The sequence below is a fragment of the Poecilia reticulata genome, linkage group LG10, assembly GCF_000633615.1.
Source record: "Poecilia reticulata strain Guanapo linkage group LG10, Guppy_female_1.0+MT, whole genome shotgun sequence".
Taxonomy (NCBI): domain Eukaryota; kingdom Metazoa; phylum Chordata; class Actinopteri; order Cyprinodontiformes; family Poeciliidae; genus Poecilia; species Poecilia reticulata.
In genome coordinates, this window is record NC_024340.1 from 27,421,784 (window position 1) to 27,439,977 (window position 18,194).

Here is an 18,194-nt window from a genome sequence, read left to right on the forward strand (position 1 = left end):
TGCTGGGCCCATAACCCAGAGGTCGATGGATCGAAACCATTCTCTGCTACGCTGACCTTTACACAAAACATCCGAAGCGTCTGAGTGACTTGTGCTCGTTTGTCAAGAAGCAAAACAGTTTTTTCTCAAAATCTTCAGAGGAAAGGTTCGTTAGGAGTGGCTGACGAAAGAGACATTGGCGCAAGAAGCCGTGATCCTATAGTGGTTAGGACTCTGCGTTGTGTCCTCAGCCATCCCTGTTGAAAGTAGAACTGGCGCGGCAGAAGCGTGCTGGGCCCATAACCCAGAGGTCGATGGATCAAAACCATCCTCTTCTACGCTGACATTTACACAATGTATCTGAGTGACCTGCCCATCTCTTGTCTCTATGTTCTTTTGTCAAGAAGCAAAACAGTCTAGTTTTGCTTCCTAACACTAACCCTAATTATTCTTCTGAGCTACATCAAAACATTGTTTATGAATCCTTCTAACATCCTTCTGAGCTGTTCCAAGATCTGAGTCACATAAACGATGACTATTACTGCAACCTCTGCTCCTCCATTGTTTCCTTGGCCCGCGAGGGATAAAAAGGTCGCGTCAAGTGGGAGGAGGCCTTGGGAAAGACCCAGGACACGCTGCAGGGACTACGTCTCTCGGTTGGCCTGGGTATGCCTTGGGATTCCCCCGGAGGAGCTGGAAGAGGTGGCTGGGGAGAGGGAAGTCTGGGCCTCCTTTCTGAAGTTGCTGCCCCCGCGACCCGACCCCGGATAAGCGTTAGAAAATTAATAAATAAATGGATGGATGGATGGATGGATGGATGGACGGACGGACGGACGGACTCTGCGTTGTGGCCGCAGTAATCCAGGTTGAAAGCAGAGTGGCGCAGCGGAAGCGTGCTGGGCCCATAACACAGAGGTCGATGGATCGAAACCATCCTCTACTATGCTGACCCTTACACAATACATCCAATGTGTTTAAGTGACCTGACCCTCTCACTTGCCCTCCTCCTCTTTACTGTGCCCTTTTGACTAGTAGAAAACATTTTTTTCTCAAAATCTTCAGAGGAAAGGTTTGTTAGGAGTGGCTGACGAAAGAAACATTGGAGCAAGAAGCCATGATCGTATGTTTAGTACTCTGCGTTGTGGCCGCAGTAATCCCGGTTCGAATCCGGGTCACAGCATGAGGGTGTAAAGCAGAGTGGCGCAGCGGAAGAGTGCTGGACCCATAGGTCGATGGATTGAAACCATCCTCTGCTACCCTGACCTTTTCGCAATACATCCAATGTGTCTGAATGCCCTGCCCATCCCTAGTCTTTTTTGTCAAGAAGCAAATAGTCTTTTGCAAAATCGCAAGATCCCTTAGATTTAGTCTGCCTTATAGATGTAATTGGTCCTACTGCATTTTTCTAATTTACATCAAGTTTAGTTGATTGAACTCATGATTAGGTATTCCTATAAACACTTAAAATAAAAATAGATTATGAAAACTTTTACTTTAAATAGATTTCTAGGGAAATCAAATAATTGTACACCACATGTGATTTAACCCTACCGGGACGAAGCCCGCTGTGGAGCGGGCAAGCACGTGACACATTTATAAGGCTTTGTAATAACACAGACGGCATACCGAGTGTTAATTTCACCTCTGGTGGACAGTACGGACTTCAAACTTTATAAAAGTGGTGTTTTTATATTGGTTTTGTGGTTATTTACTTGAAAATAAAGCCAGGAATATGATCGATCATTTTCGCCTTACTGTGTGGGGGTCTAACTGTACCACATTTTGACACAACCAATGAAAATGTGTTGATGGTCTGTTGCTAGGTAGAACGGAGACACGTGGGGACAAACGAGGGGGGGGGGGGATTTGGATAAGGCAAGAGACTAGGGAGAATTGATGCTGTGGATTTTACTAATAGTGTTTTAATAGGTTTTTTATACAGTAAGTATGTTATTTAGAGTTTGTGGTGTGTGTAGTGTGTAGTAGTTGTTTTGCTAGCGATCACTGCATGGCTTCGTAGCGAGCTCTGACGCACTGAGAAGAGAAAGACTGCGCGCCGGAATGGCCAATTAGACCTTGGCCTATAAGGGTTAAATGAAAACAATTACTTCTAAGTGTGCAATTTCTTTATGCTGAATAAAAGTTAGAGATGTGCCGATCAGGTTTTTTCCTGCCGATACCGATCACCGATATCGATCACATAATTATTTTGTTTGGTTTTATTTTATCATAAATACTACCGGTTACATTATGTGGAAAAAGGAACCAAGAATTCACCTTAATTTAGACAAAAAATTGTTTTTAATAACTTTTTCCAAGAAGAAAACTAAACAAAACAGGCATTCTGCAAATTGTACTGCTATTGGTAATACTATTTTTAACAGACTGATAACATGGAGGCTCTGAAGAGGCTAAATAATAATAAGAGTTAAAATAAAACCTCTCAACATTGCCAAAAAAATTCAAGTATAAAACTTAACATTCAAAGGCAAATACAGGTACCATTACAATAAACAATCCAGAGTTACTGAATGAAAACTTCCTGATAGCATGCCAGCTAGCTGATTACTGCTAGTTCTGAGTGGCTGTTTCTGACTGAGTGGAGTAATTATGCAGAACAGGGAGGAGATCGATTAATTTTTTAGAGATTACCTGTCTCATGGAGCTTTAGCAAAAGTTCAAGCTGGAAGACTCCACCCCCTTCGTTCGCCCATCGATGTCATGCTCATCTCCGACCTCAGCGCTGGACATTACCCGGCGCGTTCAATCAGCAATCAGGCTCTGTGTAAAAGGATCCACACCCAAGCCGTCGGCTGCTTCCCAGCTGCGTTCAACCCACCACCTCCCCTTCTCCACCCACATCCTTCAGCTCTAGGATGGCACCCTTTCCCGACCACCACCATCAGTGTCGGGCCCCGGGGGAGAGCATCCCTAATCAGTTATCGGGATGTTCATCGAGTTCACATCAAATCTCAGCTCAAATTAGCTGCCGGGGTCCGAGCCCCAAAGAACTGTTATTCATTCCTGTCATTAAATCTTTTAATTGTTCCCTTTTGTCCGTCTGAGTCTCTCCAGATTGAAATGTTAGGACAGCGAAAGTTTGAATACGTCTGTAAAATTTATTTTTTTAGGTTAGTTGCTGCAGCTTTAAGCAGAGGTTTGTTTGAGAGTCACTACCAGGTGGAGCAGAAGCGGCGCTCCGTCTGTGAAATATTACTACCTGTAGCGCGTAGCAGCGGTTCAACAGCGAGAGCAGAACCAGCGTCTTACATCGCAGCATGAAGACTTAAATAATTTTGCGGGTTATTTGTTTAGCTTTCTGACCGTCATGCTAATCCGGGTGAGTGTTTGTAGCTGTGCGCTGCTTTACCTGCTATCTGATCCTCCATATGTCATTTTTACTGCAGTGAGCCTCGATGTAGCTGAACTCCGTCAAGTATGGCATTGTTTTTATGTCGTATTAACTTCGTTGTGTTGATGCATTTTGACGTGCTTCAATTTTCCGCTGCAACACGCAAACTTCCCCATTCACTCAGTGCGTTATAGTTCCACATTGCTTAGGATTTGTTGCTGCACGTTTGCACAGTGTTAAGGAAAGAGGAGACCAGCTGCACAGGCAGGCTGCGAAATGAGAAGCAGGTGATCGGTATCGGCAACAAGAGCCAATGATCGGCAATCACCGATCATGCACTTTTTCACAAAAATCGGCCGATTATGATCGGTGACTGATCGATCGGCACACCTCTAATAAAAGTACTTTAATTACTTTTTTCTGAAGTTTTCAGTGTGGGATTAAGCTACTACAATAAAATACTATATAGTGAAATATTCCATCTCTGAAACAAGACATTTTAATATGAGAAAATGTATTGTGTCACTAGCAGATTATTTCACTTACAGTATTTCTTCATGAATATTAAGGAATTATTGACATAAACAAGCTCCTATATTGTGCTGAAATATTAAAAGTTAGTTTTGTCTTATTTCAAGTATAGTAAGGTATTTGAGCTAGAAAATAGACCAAAAATACTTGGTAACATTTTGTGTTTTTGCAGTATTTCAATATGAGCTTTTTATTCATTTATAGTTAAAGAAAGAGTTTCTTGTCTTTCCACTACTTTGCACATTGAATTAATAAAATTTTGAAATACATTCAAATACTCAACATGTTAGGAGCATCTTAAATATTATTTGTACCAACAAAAATAAGAAAAGAACATATTACTGGTATATATAAGTATATGTACTAAGAAATGTCAAAGTCAGAGGGTAAATCTGGTGCCTAAGTGAAATTGTGTATGTGCATGACCTGAATGTCTGTGACTATGTGTGTTTGCTTCAGGTCTTCCACGCTGTCCTCACAACTTCAACACACTTAGGAAAAAGTGAGGTCATGGTACTGTTCCTCCTTTATCAACTGGAGTTTCCACAGTTATTATTGTAGGTCAGTTTTGAGGTGCAAGTGTGAACTAAATTCAGAAATAACAGAGCTTGGACAGATGAGTCACTTCCACTTAAAACTTTTGCAAGAATCTATAAAGTTTTGTTCTTTGTGACCAAAGGTAGAATTTAACTATCAAAAGCCTCATATTAGAAGAAATATTTTTTAAATGTTTTATACATGTCCATAATGAGACACGGACGTGTCATGATTAAACAATTTGATTCAATAAATTTAAAAATGCATTTCAGCTTTTTACTCAGAAGTTAACAATTCAATAGAATTTCAGGCAAAATGATTCAGCCTACCTTTATGAAACTAAAATAACAGGAAATCTAACTATTTAGATTTTTATTAATGCTCTGTGGATGTGAATTAATGTGTGAGCAACCGACAATCTTAATTTCCCTATGGGATTAATAAAGTTTTACTTTACCTTACCTTACCACGATGAACTTCAAAGCCGGAAAACTCTTAATAAGATTTAGAGAACCAAATAAATGCAATATTAATGGCCACCTTTTCCCTTCAACCAGGGCACAACAAGAAATGTCCGCTTACATTAATATACAGTCCTAAACAAATGTAACAGTCAGTTTTTACTCACGACCTCCAAGAGAGTGGAAAAACGTTGCAGGTCTTTTACAAAAAGCGAAGAGTTGAAATCCCAGAAGAAAACATTGAGAGCGTTGCAGTTCACGAGGAAAACATTGAGAGCGTTGTGATTAACTCGTCCTCTCCTCCGGACTTCCATTGAACGCAGCAGAACACGTGGAGTTACAGAGGCTAGCTCACTTAGCTCAGCTCAAAGCTCGTCAGGACTACTTATGTCTGTCTCCTCTCGTCCCGTCCCTCTCGCGTCGACCAAGCTCCTCCAACTTCTCCCGAATTTCGTCCTCTCCCGTGCTTTTGTCCGGTTTTCTCTCCTTTAATATTGTATTTTTTTCTCACTTCTTGTACACAAGTCTCATCCTCCGTCCTCCACCATCACGGGTCTCCTCTCCTTCTTCCTCGCTTCCCCTCTCCTTTCGACCAATCACAAGTCACGCACTGGACGGAGTGTTTCAGTGACCAATCAAATGGCAAAGCCAAATCAAATACACAGTGCAGCTTACGTCACACTAATACTTCTTTCAATTGCAATATTTACATAAAATAATGCTCTTAGTTGATTTACAGACAATACCATTTTAATTACAAAGTAAGCTAATTACTTAATAGCTACCTTTACCCTTTATACTATTTAAATATTAAAGTAAAGGAAAATACTAGTGTATTTCTTTCAGAAACAATAATGTGAAATCCATAGCTGTCAAAAATGTTATGCATTAGTAAATAAACGTTTACTTTTAATATATTTGTGTCTTGTCTTGAACTATGTAAGATTTCTATTACCGTATTTTCCGCAATATAAGGCGCACCGGATTATAAGGCGCACCTTCAATGAATGGCCTATTTTAAAACTTTTTTCATATATAAGGCGCATAGAATAGACGCTACAGTAGAGGCTGGAGTGACGTTATGCATCCACTAGATGGAACTGCACTAAAGTGAATGTCAACAAAACAGTCCGACTCCGGTCGGTGAAGAGAGCCTTCCGCGACTTGGCCGGGGCGTGGCCGGACGATGGTCACCCTTCTCCGTTCGTGTACAGCATATTCGTGGAGAACGTGGTGCTAAATGACCTGCGGACGACCTGATTCTAGACGGTCGGTAGGTAGATAGGTCAGTCAAACTTGATTAACAAACCAACGTTCTGATAACTATCCCAGAATGCACCGCGCGCTTCTTCTTCTACGGGCGAAAATGAATTCGGCGGCTGCTTATGTCTATGCTTACCGTAGTTGCTAGACCTGTTGTGGCTCAATATTGGTCCATATAGAAGGCGCACCAGATTATAAGGCACACTGTCGGCTTTTGAGAAAATTTAAGGTTTTTAGGTGCGCCTTATAGTGCGGAAAATACGGTAACCTTATCATACAGTCATTGCAGTAACTGACTGCAATGACTGTACACAAATATGTGTAGCCCAGTTTACCATTGGGTTACACATATTTGAAGCTTTATGTTTAAAGGAGCAGTATTGTGGAAAATTGACTCTTTTGAGCTTTATGTCATGTTACATGCTTCCTCATCAAAAACATACATGTTTGACAATTTATTTAATCTCCATGGCAACCATTCATCTGTGCAAACCATCTGGTTGGACTTAGTGCCACCTTCAAGACACACCACCCCCTCAGAGCAGCAGTTTTTAACTTTCCAAGCTTCTGCCTCCCAGTGCAACCCTCCCAAAACTAGCTCCTTTAGAGTAGCCAGCAGCAATTAGCCAACATCTGCTGAGGTACTTCTCAGTTCTAAAATGTTTTTAAAGGGACAATAGAGGAGCGCAGTTCTGATGACTTCCTGAAGATGAGATTTTTTAAGAGACAGAGGGCCAATTTCAAGGCCTTAAATTACGATGTCAAAATTAAGAAGTAAAGGTAACAGTTATGTGATTGTTCTATAAAATGGACTCTGTGAACTACAGAAAATCAGGGGGAAAAATAAATTACTTTGCTTTTTAAAAACAAAGTAATTAAAGTTGTATGCTGCATTCTGGAAAGACACAATGCTAATGGCATCCTTGACAATGAAGTGTGCATTTAAAAATAGGAGTGGAATTGTATGTAACCACAGCATCTTGTTGGGACTTGGTTAGCTCTTATGTAGGACCTATAAAAGATAGAAATAGTTGAAAAATTAGAGCAGTGGTGGACAATCCTGGTCCTCAAGGGCCGGTGTCCTGCAACTCTTAGATGTCTCCCTGGTCCAACACATTTGAATCCAATAGCTGAATCACCTCCTCAGTGCAGTCAAGTTCTCCAGTGTCCTGCTAATAACCTGGACTGCTTTGACTCAGGTGTGTTGAAGTAGAGACACACTACAAAGTTGCAGGAGACCGGCCCTCGAGGCCTGGAGTTGCCCACCACTGGACTAAAGTCGCCTCTCTAGAAAGCATTAGAAACTCAACTTATTTAGAGTATTTTTTCTGATATCTCCTTACAGGCATGTTTTTGGCTGTGACTATGTTCATGTACAAAGTGCAGAGGGTTGTATAATGGTGTTTGGATAATGAGGTCTAAATGATGACCTCTTTATTAGTGGTTAATGTTTAAAATTCGAGTCCTCCTTGTTCTTTGTGTCAGAACGTTGAGAGACTTGAACGCCTCTTTTGAGGTGAATCTGACAGAAAAGGTTATTTTTTTCCAGTCTTTCCCGAATATGGCACCATGGGATGTAATCTGAATTTAACACCGAATGGTATAAAACAGCACCAACACAGCAGATCTCTTCATTGCAACATTAAAGACACCCAACTGGAACATTGTGTATTTTTTCTTTAGCAGCTCCAGCTGGGAGCGAATCGAATAGACGCGCTGAAAAAGCAAGAGACGCCAACATGTTCTCCCACAGTCTGCATTTCAAAGGTGGCCTATAAACCGATTGCATCTTCTCGCTGCAGAAATTAAGTAGGCAGCCTGCCTCCAGGCTGAATAATTGATCTCTCTGTGTCGGTCAGGAGGACGATGGTGGGACGCTTCTCTCTGCATGTGATACGGTCCCATCACGGTGTAAACGGCTGCAAACCACCACCCCCTCCACTCCACTCCACTCCACTTCTTCCTCCTCCTCCTCCTCTCCCCTCTCTCTCTTCCTACGTGTGTTTTTGTGAGTGTGTGTGCAGACGAATCGGAGAGCAGGAGGAAGCACCAAGGACGTCCTTTTTTCTTTTTCTTTTTTCTTTTCCCGAGCCCCGGGAGCCGGAGATGCGAGGGACGAGCAGTCATTAGCCCGCGCCGCTGCCGCCTGCTGCAGGAGAACTTCGCTGGTGTTGCAGCCTGATTCCCGCTCTGTGATCCCCGCTCACTGAGGTGGACCGTAACCTGTCGGACGGAGGTAAACCGATGTTTGATGCGGCTGCTGCAGCGCTGATAGGCGGCTTTGCATGTGGAGCTATCCGGGTAGCGCTGGTGCTGAAACCACTCTAATCGTACAAGGAAGTGCATGTGTGCTTTTCGCCATCTGCGTGTCTTGCATTGTTGATTCTGAGAGCGAATATGCAGGATGTTTTTTTTGAATGAATGCATGCACCAGGTAGGATTTCTTTTTAGATATATATTGCCTGATTAACGTGGTTTAGGAGCAGCTTTTCTTCCCGGAGTGGGATGGCTGTGTCCAGGGTCCCTCCAATGGAAGATGGAAAGTTTTACCACATGATCCTGATAAATACACAGGAGTGGTTTAGTCCACATGCGTGACAACGGACCGTCCTGTGGAGCCTCATTAAAACTCGTCTAATTGGAAGTGATAACCCGAACGAAGCTTCAACTACATTTTAAATAAGATTAACAATTAAGCCATGATAACAGCTGATTCAGGATGCTGTTGAATAATTGACCTTCGTGTCCTTCAATTTGCGCAACGTACGAAGGCTCTCTAAACCCCAGTTACAAAAACTGTTTGTTTTTTTCCACTATCCGAGGTCAGAAATATCAATTATATATTTTTTAAAGAAAAAAAAGTTTCCATCAACTGGTAATAAGCCTAATTGTTATTTTGTTGTTGCTTTTAGATCTGGAAACACAGGATTCCACTTTTGTGCAACAATTGAATGTAACATCGATCAGATAAGGAAGGCAAGGAACCCAAAGCCATCATCATGAATTTCGTTATGAAACAAGCGTTGGGAGGTAAGTTCCAACCTTTTCAAAGGGTATTCATTTCATACATTGTTTATATATATTATTTTGCCAGTTCTGCTTGATGCGTAAGACATTTTTGGCCCCGGGGGCCCCTGAGCTTTCTCCATTGTGGTTGTTGAACCATTGTGGCCATTCTGTGTTTCATGAAGCAGCTTTATAAATCTCATCATTACTGCTGTGTGCGTCTTGACTGGACGCCGCAGTGACTCTCGTCCCTCTATGCTGAGTGAACACTTTCGCTCTGAAGGAGGAGGAGACGGCGATGGGGGCGTTAATCGAGACAGAATCTAATCTTCAATAATTTCATTCCAGCATTCAGGAATGTGAATGAGTTCCTAATTGCTTGTGCTGCAGCGAGTCCCCGGACACGAGATTCTCATAACAGATTAATGGATTTTGAAGGAATATAAGCTGCTTGTCCTGTGTGAATATGCGGATGACGCAGTGGAAAGTGAAAGGACTTTAAGTGGTTTTCACAAAGGAGCAAGAGTCTCAGCAGAGTGACTGTTTGTTTGGAGAAAATGCAACCCACTTGTCATCTGAAAAGCCAATCTTCTTTGCTGTTTACTATGAGTTTAGGCAAAAAGGCTCCAGAAAAACAGTTTTTGTTGCATATTACTAATACAACTATACCAAACATGTCAATGTGGTTTGAGCTTTTATGTGACAGAACAACAGAAAATGATGTTAAGTGGATTTAAGTAATAAATCTGACAGGGTTGATACTTTTCAGTGAGTTTTTGTGGTATGCCTCTGCCAGCTTTATGCATTTAGAAAATGTTTTCCAATTTTTCTGTGACAAATAACTAAAGTTCAGTCAAATTGGATGAAGAGTGTCTGTGAAGATCAATTTTCAAGTCTTTCCAAAAGAGTCTTAATTGACTTTAGGTCAAGACATTGACCTAAAGTCTCTGATTCTAATGAAAATACTCTTTTTTCTGGTTGTATTTCTGCAAAAAGTAAAACATCTCTTCCAGGATTGCCTGTATTTGGCTCAATTGATGAGGTCTAGTTTAAGTTCAGTTTTTTTAAATGGGACAATATGAACATTTAATGAGATTACATGTAAATGAGATTCCACCATTAGGGAAATTTAGGTCTAGAGATGGCTAATTTCCATCTCTAGACCCGTTGTCCATCTTCCCTGTCCCTGTTGAAGAAAAGCAGTCCCACAGCATTACACTGCCACTACCATGAAGCACGAAAATGTTCGATCTGATGTGCAGTTTTGTTTTTCTGCAACACAGTGTCTTTTCTGTAGGCCAAAAGCTTCCATTTTAGTTTCATCTCACAAAAAGACAATCTTTGACATGTTTGTGGTAACGTAACAAACTGCACTCAGATTTTTTTTCATCCTTTTCTTTCTTTTTCCTACTTTCCCATAAAGCTCAGATTTGTGGAGTTCACAGCTAAATATTGGCATGTCAACAAAATTCACGTACGTGAGCTTTAGATCTCTACATCTCCTCCAGAGTTATCATTGGCTCTCTCTATTTGCAGATGATGGATTGATTACTCATCTGTGATGCATTCAAAGTTTGTAAAACTTGTGGTCCTGCTTAAAATTTCTCCTTAACTTTATCTGCAGTGTTTGTTGTTCATTATGAAGCTTTTTCCTATCAAATCTCTGAAGACTTTCTGGGCTGAAAGCAAATGGCAAACAAATGGTCTCTATGGAGATTAAGGCAAGTTGTTGCACCAAATACCACTGATTACTTCATTTCCATTCTGAAAAACTTTGAAACTTTACATTGGGTTAATCCATCACATAAAATCCCAATGAAATACATTACAATTGTAAAAACAATGAATGTGCTTGAACACTTTTGCAAGGCACTGCAACTCCACCATCTTCCAAACTGAAGCCATTTTCAGTTATTACTCCAAAATATCTCAAATGACTTGAAAATGTTCTTGTCATGAGAAGTCAGAAAGGGTAAAGCAGCTGTTTTTTGAAGCCACGGTTTGATGTGGCATTGACACAGGGGCATTAGGGAAATTTGAAGGAGTTCCCCACTGGGCTCTGGAGCAGCAAAGAGGCTCCACAGCTGGCCTAGACCTCTTCTCTGCGGATATGTATTAAATCACAAAAGTCTCACTTCCTTTAGAGCTTAAACGCTGGTCCTGTATAATACTGGATTAGAAAGAAACTGCATGCACTTATAATGTCCATACTTTTAACAAGATGTTAAAATAAATCTGGTATTGAAAAGAAAACAGCAGTTTTATCCTGTTGTCTGCTTTCAAAAAGGTACAACCTAATTTTCACAATTACATAACTATTTGAAAAGCCTTTTTTACTGAAATATCTCCTGAATGTTAAGTTTTGCCGTCCTGTCTTGCATTAGTGAATGGTATGCTATTCTCTTGCTTATCTCCAAGGCTTTAGACAGCTGTTGTTGACAGGTTTGTGTTAGTGACTCGCAGATAATAAAAATGTTGTCACCAGCTACAGTAAAAGGAGCTGAAGTTGAAGTTGCTGCTCTCTCAGCTCGGCGTACATCATGTTGTTTAACTGCCTGTTGGTTCCTTAGTGGGTATCCGAGAAGCAGCAGGTTCCCCCACCAGTCAGCTTTCCATCATTAAAGACAAGTCAAAGCCGCTGACTTGTGCACAAAAGAAATTTCACACGTGGGGAAAATCATGCAGCTTGTGCCAAGGTCTTCACCTTCAGAACGGTAATTCTTTCCAACCTGGGGAGCAAGTTTTTATGCTACCTTCTTAAGCAGTAATGAGTTTTCGGTGCGTAGTGGATTAGCTGTGGGCTATCATCTAAATTCTTTCTCTCTGTGCACGGCGAGGAGATACTCACACTCCCATCTGCTCCAATTTAGACATCTAAATTTTTTCCCAGCGTTTTTCATTCAGTGATGAGAAAGGTCGACTCGGCAAGCATCAAAGGAGCACGCATCTGTTGCCATGACCCCTTCACCTTTGTCGAAAAGACGTTTTTGGACTGTTTATGCTGCAAAAATTGTCAAAAACTTTGTTAGTTAGAGTAAGTTGACTATTTACCATGAATACAAAATCACATCTTTCTCAATTTCTATTTGGTGCTTCAATCAAGGTGGAATGTATCTTCCAATGCACTGCTTCAATAAAGCCTATTTATGCTACAGACTCTGCCTGGTTATGTTAAAACATGGTGTTATTTCTTGTCTTGAGTATTTACATCCTGCAAAACACTTTAAAGATATTTGGAGCCTAATTTTACTGGGAATTTGTTTTTGTTTTTTACAAAAAAATAATTTTGTTTTACTGCAGCTAAAATACTAAAATAAAAAAGAGTTATAAAATTACAGGAATAAAGTTAGAAGTTTACACAGCTTGCTGCACCTAAAGAAAAAAATCACAACTATGTTATCATGAAATATCTGCAGATGCTTGACTGAAAATGAGAAGAGCTTATTGGCTACATCGGTAGTGTTAGAAGTTGCTCTTAATAATTGCATCTTGATGGAGAAGGTGCAGCGAAAGGACGGCGGTGTAACTATCAGGGATAATTCCTGCCAGTCGATGTCACTGAAGTAGTCAGTCTGGTCCAGCTGTCTCAGCGCTTCCTGGAGAAAGTAATCTCATTATTAAAAACTCACAGGCCCATCATGAATGTAGCTCCTTGTCAGGTTTAATGAGTCTTTTCCTCAGTAAGACCTGGGTACAATCTGATCTCGATAAACATCTCAAGCACTTTAACATTACCGGTTTGCACCTGTTTCAAACTGGCAAATCTTGTTTCCTTTTGAGTAAGTCAATTATTTCTGCTCCAGTTTTTGTCAGAGTAAAGACAGTCATTAAAATGTTGTTTTCATGGGAATAACTTTGCAGAGGTCTATTGTCTCAAATTCAAACACTTTGCTGTCCTGATCCACCCAAATATTGTTCTCACTTAAGCTCTGGTTTGCTTGAAAACCTTTCATATGCCAGGAGTGAAAAAAAAAACTAAGTGTAAAAATGAAAAATTTTCTATTTGACATTGTAAATCTATTTATAGCTGAAATCTTGGGATCCAAATATTGTTAATTTGCCTCTAACATGTAAGTGCTACTCAACAAACATGCTCTAAAATATAAAGGTTTAACCATTCAGTGTTGACAGCTACAATACTGTCAGAACCGATTGCATTTAAAGTGGAGATATAAAATACATAACAAATCAATCAGTTTTTTACAAAATGATTAATACCACGCCATGTTTTTTAAGAACATATTGTGTGAACAAACTTATTCACATTTGATTTTTTTTTGTTTCTTCTTTAAACACAGCAATTGCAAAATTGTGTTTTTCGACATTGACAAAGTTTTGAACATACATTTATAATGGAGACGCCTTTATTGTGTGGTGGAAAACTAGGCATTTTAAACAGAAAATGCCCACGGTGTAACAAAGTGGTGGCAGCATCATCCTGTGGCTATGCCTTTTTTACAACAAGGAGAGAGAAATATAGCTCAATGTAAATTTGTAAATGTGCAAACTGGTAGAGGCATCTCGCCAAAAACATGCAGCAGCATTGTAGTGAAGCTTCACTAATTATTGATTCAGGAGGAATTAATACAATTTTACACTATATTATTGGTAAAACTCATAATTTTGCTTCAACTTTATAAATGTATACTGCTTTGTAACACATTACATACATTAACGTTTGGGCTTTGAATGAAAAACGGTGTGACCCCAAAAGTAGAAAAATGAGATTGTTATCATGAGCAACTACGGCTTTAGGGCAGAATAAAACTGATGTGGAGCCTTTCGTAAATTGGTTTAGGGCTTCCTGGACTTTGACCATAGTTCATCTGTGACATTTAGGGGAATTGCCTCCCTGACTGCAAACAAAGAAAGGATTATTCATTGATGCAGAGTATGTCTGTTTGTTTGAGGGCTTCAGAGAATGAGAAAGAAAGAAATGGTCGCGCATTAGATTTATAACGGATGGCTTCATCCAAAATGATGGTAAATAGTGAGCCACCATCCAGTCCTGTCTTCCCTGTAGTGGAGGACGGAGGAAAATGAGATGTAGGAGGAGATGAAAAGTGACAAATTGATCTTTAAAATGGGTTGTTATATCATCAGTGGCTGAAGGCTGAGGTTGTAAAGTCTGGACCAGCAGAGGCTGTAATCGCGCTTTAATGGGAGATGTTGTCTTTGAGTTTCTCCTTCTCTAACTCTCTTTCTGCCAAACTCTCTGCCGTTTTTTCCTCACCTTTCCTCTCCCCTGGGTTGCCACCTCTGTCACTCTTCCTCCTTCCCTCTTACCACACTTCCTTAACTCTGTCTTCTTTCACTTCATCACTCTCCCTCTCTTCCCCTTTGTTTTCCCATCCTTCAGTTTAGCTTTCATTCTCTTTCTTCCCTACCTTGCTCGTTCTACTATTACAGTAAATTTAAAGGTTGAGGTGAGAAAACCTCAATCAGGCAGCCACAGGGGAGGCTGCGGTTGTGTGTGCAGCCGTGATTTGGTGTCTGCTTGTGTGTGACAAGAGATGGATGGAGAGTTAGAAAGAGAGCTGTGTGTGACAGGATGAGGGACTGGATGGACCTGAGTTGTTGAGTTTACCTGGCATTAGATGATAAAGTGTTGGGGTGTGTGTGTATGTATGTTGTTTAAATGATGCAAACACAAATACAGAGAAGCACACATCTCTGGCAGGCCACACACACTCACACACACACACACACACACTCACAGTACAAAGGCATCAAATTTCAAACTTCCTGACATACTGATAAACAAACCCAAACACACAGACACACGCTGGGAATCACAATCAGTGGGATGCGACAGACCTCCCGCCCCGCTGAAAACCACAGGAGGGGGAAAAAGCACCACAACAGTGCAGATATAGCAGCCTGCAGCTGAGCCATTTACACACAACCACTGGGCAAACATATAAACAATCCCTGAAGGAAAGAAACGTCACTCTGGGAAATGCAAAACACTATTTACTGTAGAAAATACCCAATATAGGTCTGATGAATATAAAGTTAGGAAAGATGTAAACACTTCATTTATATGCAAACAAAAATCCTGTTTATTGGAGCTTCATTTTACATTTCATGGGTTGTACTCCAAGGATTTAGAATTGGCCGACGTATTTACAGACTTTAAAGCCTAGAATGTTTTATTTCAAACAATTATGATTGCAGTCTGAAGTAGCAGGAAATAAAGCTTGAGTTTGCATATGTGACCAAAAGAAAAGCAAAGAACCAAATCTAGCCAAGATGGAGAACCATACACTGCAAAACACAAAACATTACCAAGTGTGTTTGTCCAGTTTATAGTACATATGTCTTAGTACACTTGAAATAAGACAAAACTAGCTGACAAGTAACTTTTCATAAAGAAATGGGAGCTTGTTTTAAACCAATAATTTATTAATACTTCTGAAGATACTGAAGAAATTCCCTAAAGATTTATTTTATAATTTAATTTTAAAAAATACAATAATTTAATGTGTTCAGCCAATGTATGTGTGTTTATGCAGATGATAGTATGTTTTACTCAAATGGATGCTGAGCTTCAAACTGTCTTCAACTGGCTTAAAGTTACAAACTATAAGTTACTATAAGTATAAAGTATAAACTATAAGTTTTATTTTTTTAATAAATGCAGAGATCTCAAAGAAGTCCAAAAGGCAGAGGGGGGATCTTTAATAAGATAATCATCCTAAAGTTAGCAGGGTTTTTACTGGTCGATAGTCTTTCTTTCAGCATACCTATTGAGTGTTTATTAAACTAGTGAAAGCTACAAGAACTTATCAAAATAGAACTTATCTTAATTTATTGGTGCTGATTTTGCTGCTACTGTAGTCACAAAATAATAATCAGAGCCTTAAATCTTTGATCTGACAGAATTGAAGAAGTATTTAAAATGTTATGCATTTCTAACCTGTCATAATTATTTACCCTATTTTATCTAAATCAAAATGCATATAAAACTGGACCCCAAATGGCCTTTGGTTTAGGTTGCAACCTTGATCCAGCTGCTTAGAAAGCACAGAGGTGTGATCCACTGGAGTCGAACATTTTCCTAACTGTGGTGGTGAATGTTTGAGGTGAACTGGGATTTTAATGTGTCTTTTAGAAACCACAAACATTATCCATACCCCAGAATCCATTATGTTCCTCTCATGGATTTCCTGTGAATGGAAAACATGTAGACCATCCAATATCTTGTTGGCGCAGCATGTATTTAGTATTGATTTGTACTCCAGCAATAACTATGCAATAAACAGAAACAGAGATTAAACTTTAAGTGGTGTGTGGCTGTAAAGGTCACAAAAATCAATCCATATCCATCTCCTATTGGCTCTGCAGCCCAGGGCTCGTTGTTGCATCTTCAGGTTAAGCTTGAGAAAAAACTGAATTCATTAGAACTGGATGATATAATATAGAATTGAAGAAGTATTAAAATTGTATGTATTTCTAGCCTGTCATAATTAATGACCCTATTTTATCTAAAAAATGCATATAAAACTGGACCCCAAATGACATTTGGTTTATGTTGCAACCGTGATCCAGTTGCTTAGAAAGCACAGAGGCGTGATCCACTGGAGTCGAACATTTGTCTAAATGTGGTGGTGATAATATTATACTAACAGCTTTTTAGGCATGAGCTCCAAACCAACCTTAATAAATTTGATTTTCCAACTAAACTAGACCCCCAACATATTTACAATATTTACAACTAATTGCTTCCATCCAAAATGTCTCAGGTCATTAAAAAAAGAATGACTTCTAATTACAAACCCGTCCATTCTGCAGGAAAATAATCACACTGGAGGACATTACGACAAGATTTGCTGCTCAACAGCAAAACCATCTCTTTTGATGAAAAGTTTTTGCATATTTAAATTTGTTGTAACGTCTGTTTATGAACAAGCCGAGTGTCTTCTGTGAAGGGATTCACCAGCACATTTGGTGACAATATGGAGCCTCTCGAACATAAAAGGCCTGGTAGCAGTTTCAGTAGCTGCTGGCACAATTAGTCACACAAATACACATTTGTTAAAGCACTGTGGGTGTAATGGGTCATGTTTGTGTGTAATAACAAGAGACAGTGTGATGTTAGATCCATGCATTAATTGTGAAGTGCCGTGACTAATATTGATAGTGCAGCCGTGAAAAAGCGGAGCAGAACTCCCTGTGCTGTGGTTGTGTGGTCACTTAGGAGATAGCACATTATTATCCTCAAGGATTAATTAGGATTATCTGAAGAACCCGGGAGGATACGTGGCTATATGGAGATACACAACTCTTGTTTGACCTTCCCAGCAACCCTGGTGAATGGGTTGTTTACTTCCTCATTTACAGAATATGTAACTTTTTTATGCATCGAAAACTTGAGCTACTCCAATTTTTTAAATACATTTATGATATGCAAAGTGTAGACAAGAACTAAGAAAAAACCGAATTCTGACTTTAAACTCAAAATTCTCAGAATTTAAAGTCAGAATTATTTATCTGTGAGACTGAAGTCAGATTTTTGAGATTAAAGTCTCTTTCTGTCGTTTGTCGATGAAATGATTATGGACATTGGCTCAGCTGTTTGCACACCTGCACTCCTGCAAATCAATATAAAATCAAGACTTAACTTGAATCCCAACCAGTTATGTCTCCAGAATATGTTTTTTGGAGCAGAATTTATGCAAATGTTTTTCTGCTGCTACTTGCAAGTAGACCAGCAACATGTAGCAAATCTTATGGGCTTTTACTGTTTAACCAGAAGTTTACAAAAAGACAAACTAATTTCAGCCTAGCAGACGACTCCTGCTGGATTTCATATTAAACTTTTGCACATGACTGAGTAGACAGTGAGCAATTCTGATTGGTTTCTTCACACCTAACAGGCTTGCAGCTGAGTTGAAAGAAAATCATAATATTTCACAGAGAATATCATCCCACTTTGACCCATTTTGAATAAATGAGCCAAAACAGAGAAAGCAATGTAATTCTGATAAACTGAGGTGCAGTGATGCCAAGTTCTCTGATTTCTTCTCATTTATTCTGGAGGAACAGATTAAGCTCCAACTACG

The 18,194-nt window shown here is 39.8% G+C and overlaps 1 protein-coding gene across 1 annotated transcript in view; it reads left to right on the forward strand.

Annotated features, from left to right (window-relative positions):
- The first annotated feature begins 8,086 nt into the window (after nt 1-8,086).
- Nucleotides 8,087-18,194, forward strand: part of cplx1 (complexin 1) — a 57,251-nt gene continuing 47,143 nt past the window's right edge. Inside the window, exons 1-2 of the mRNA XM_008421168.2 lie at nt 8,087-8,359; nt 9,036-9,153. Coding sequence (XP_008419390.1) covers nt 9,123-9,153 — 31 coding nt within the window. The 5' untranslated portion in view covers nt 8,087-8,359; nt 9,036-9,122. The remainder of the gene's footprint in view (nt 8,360-9,035; nt 9,154-18,194) is intronic.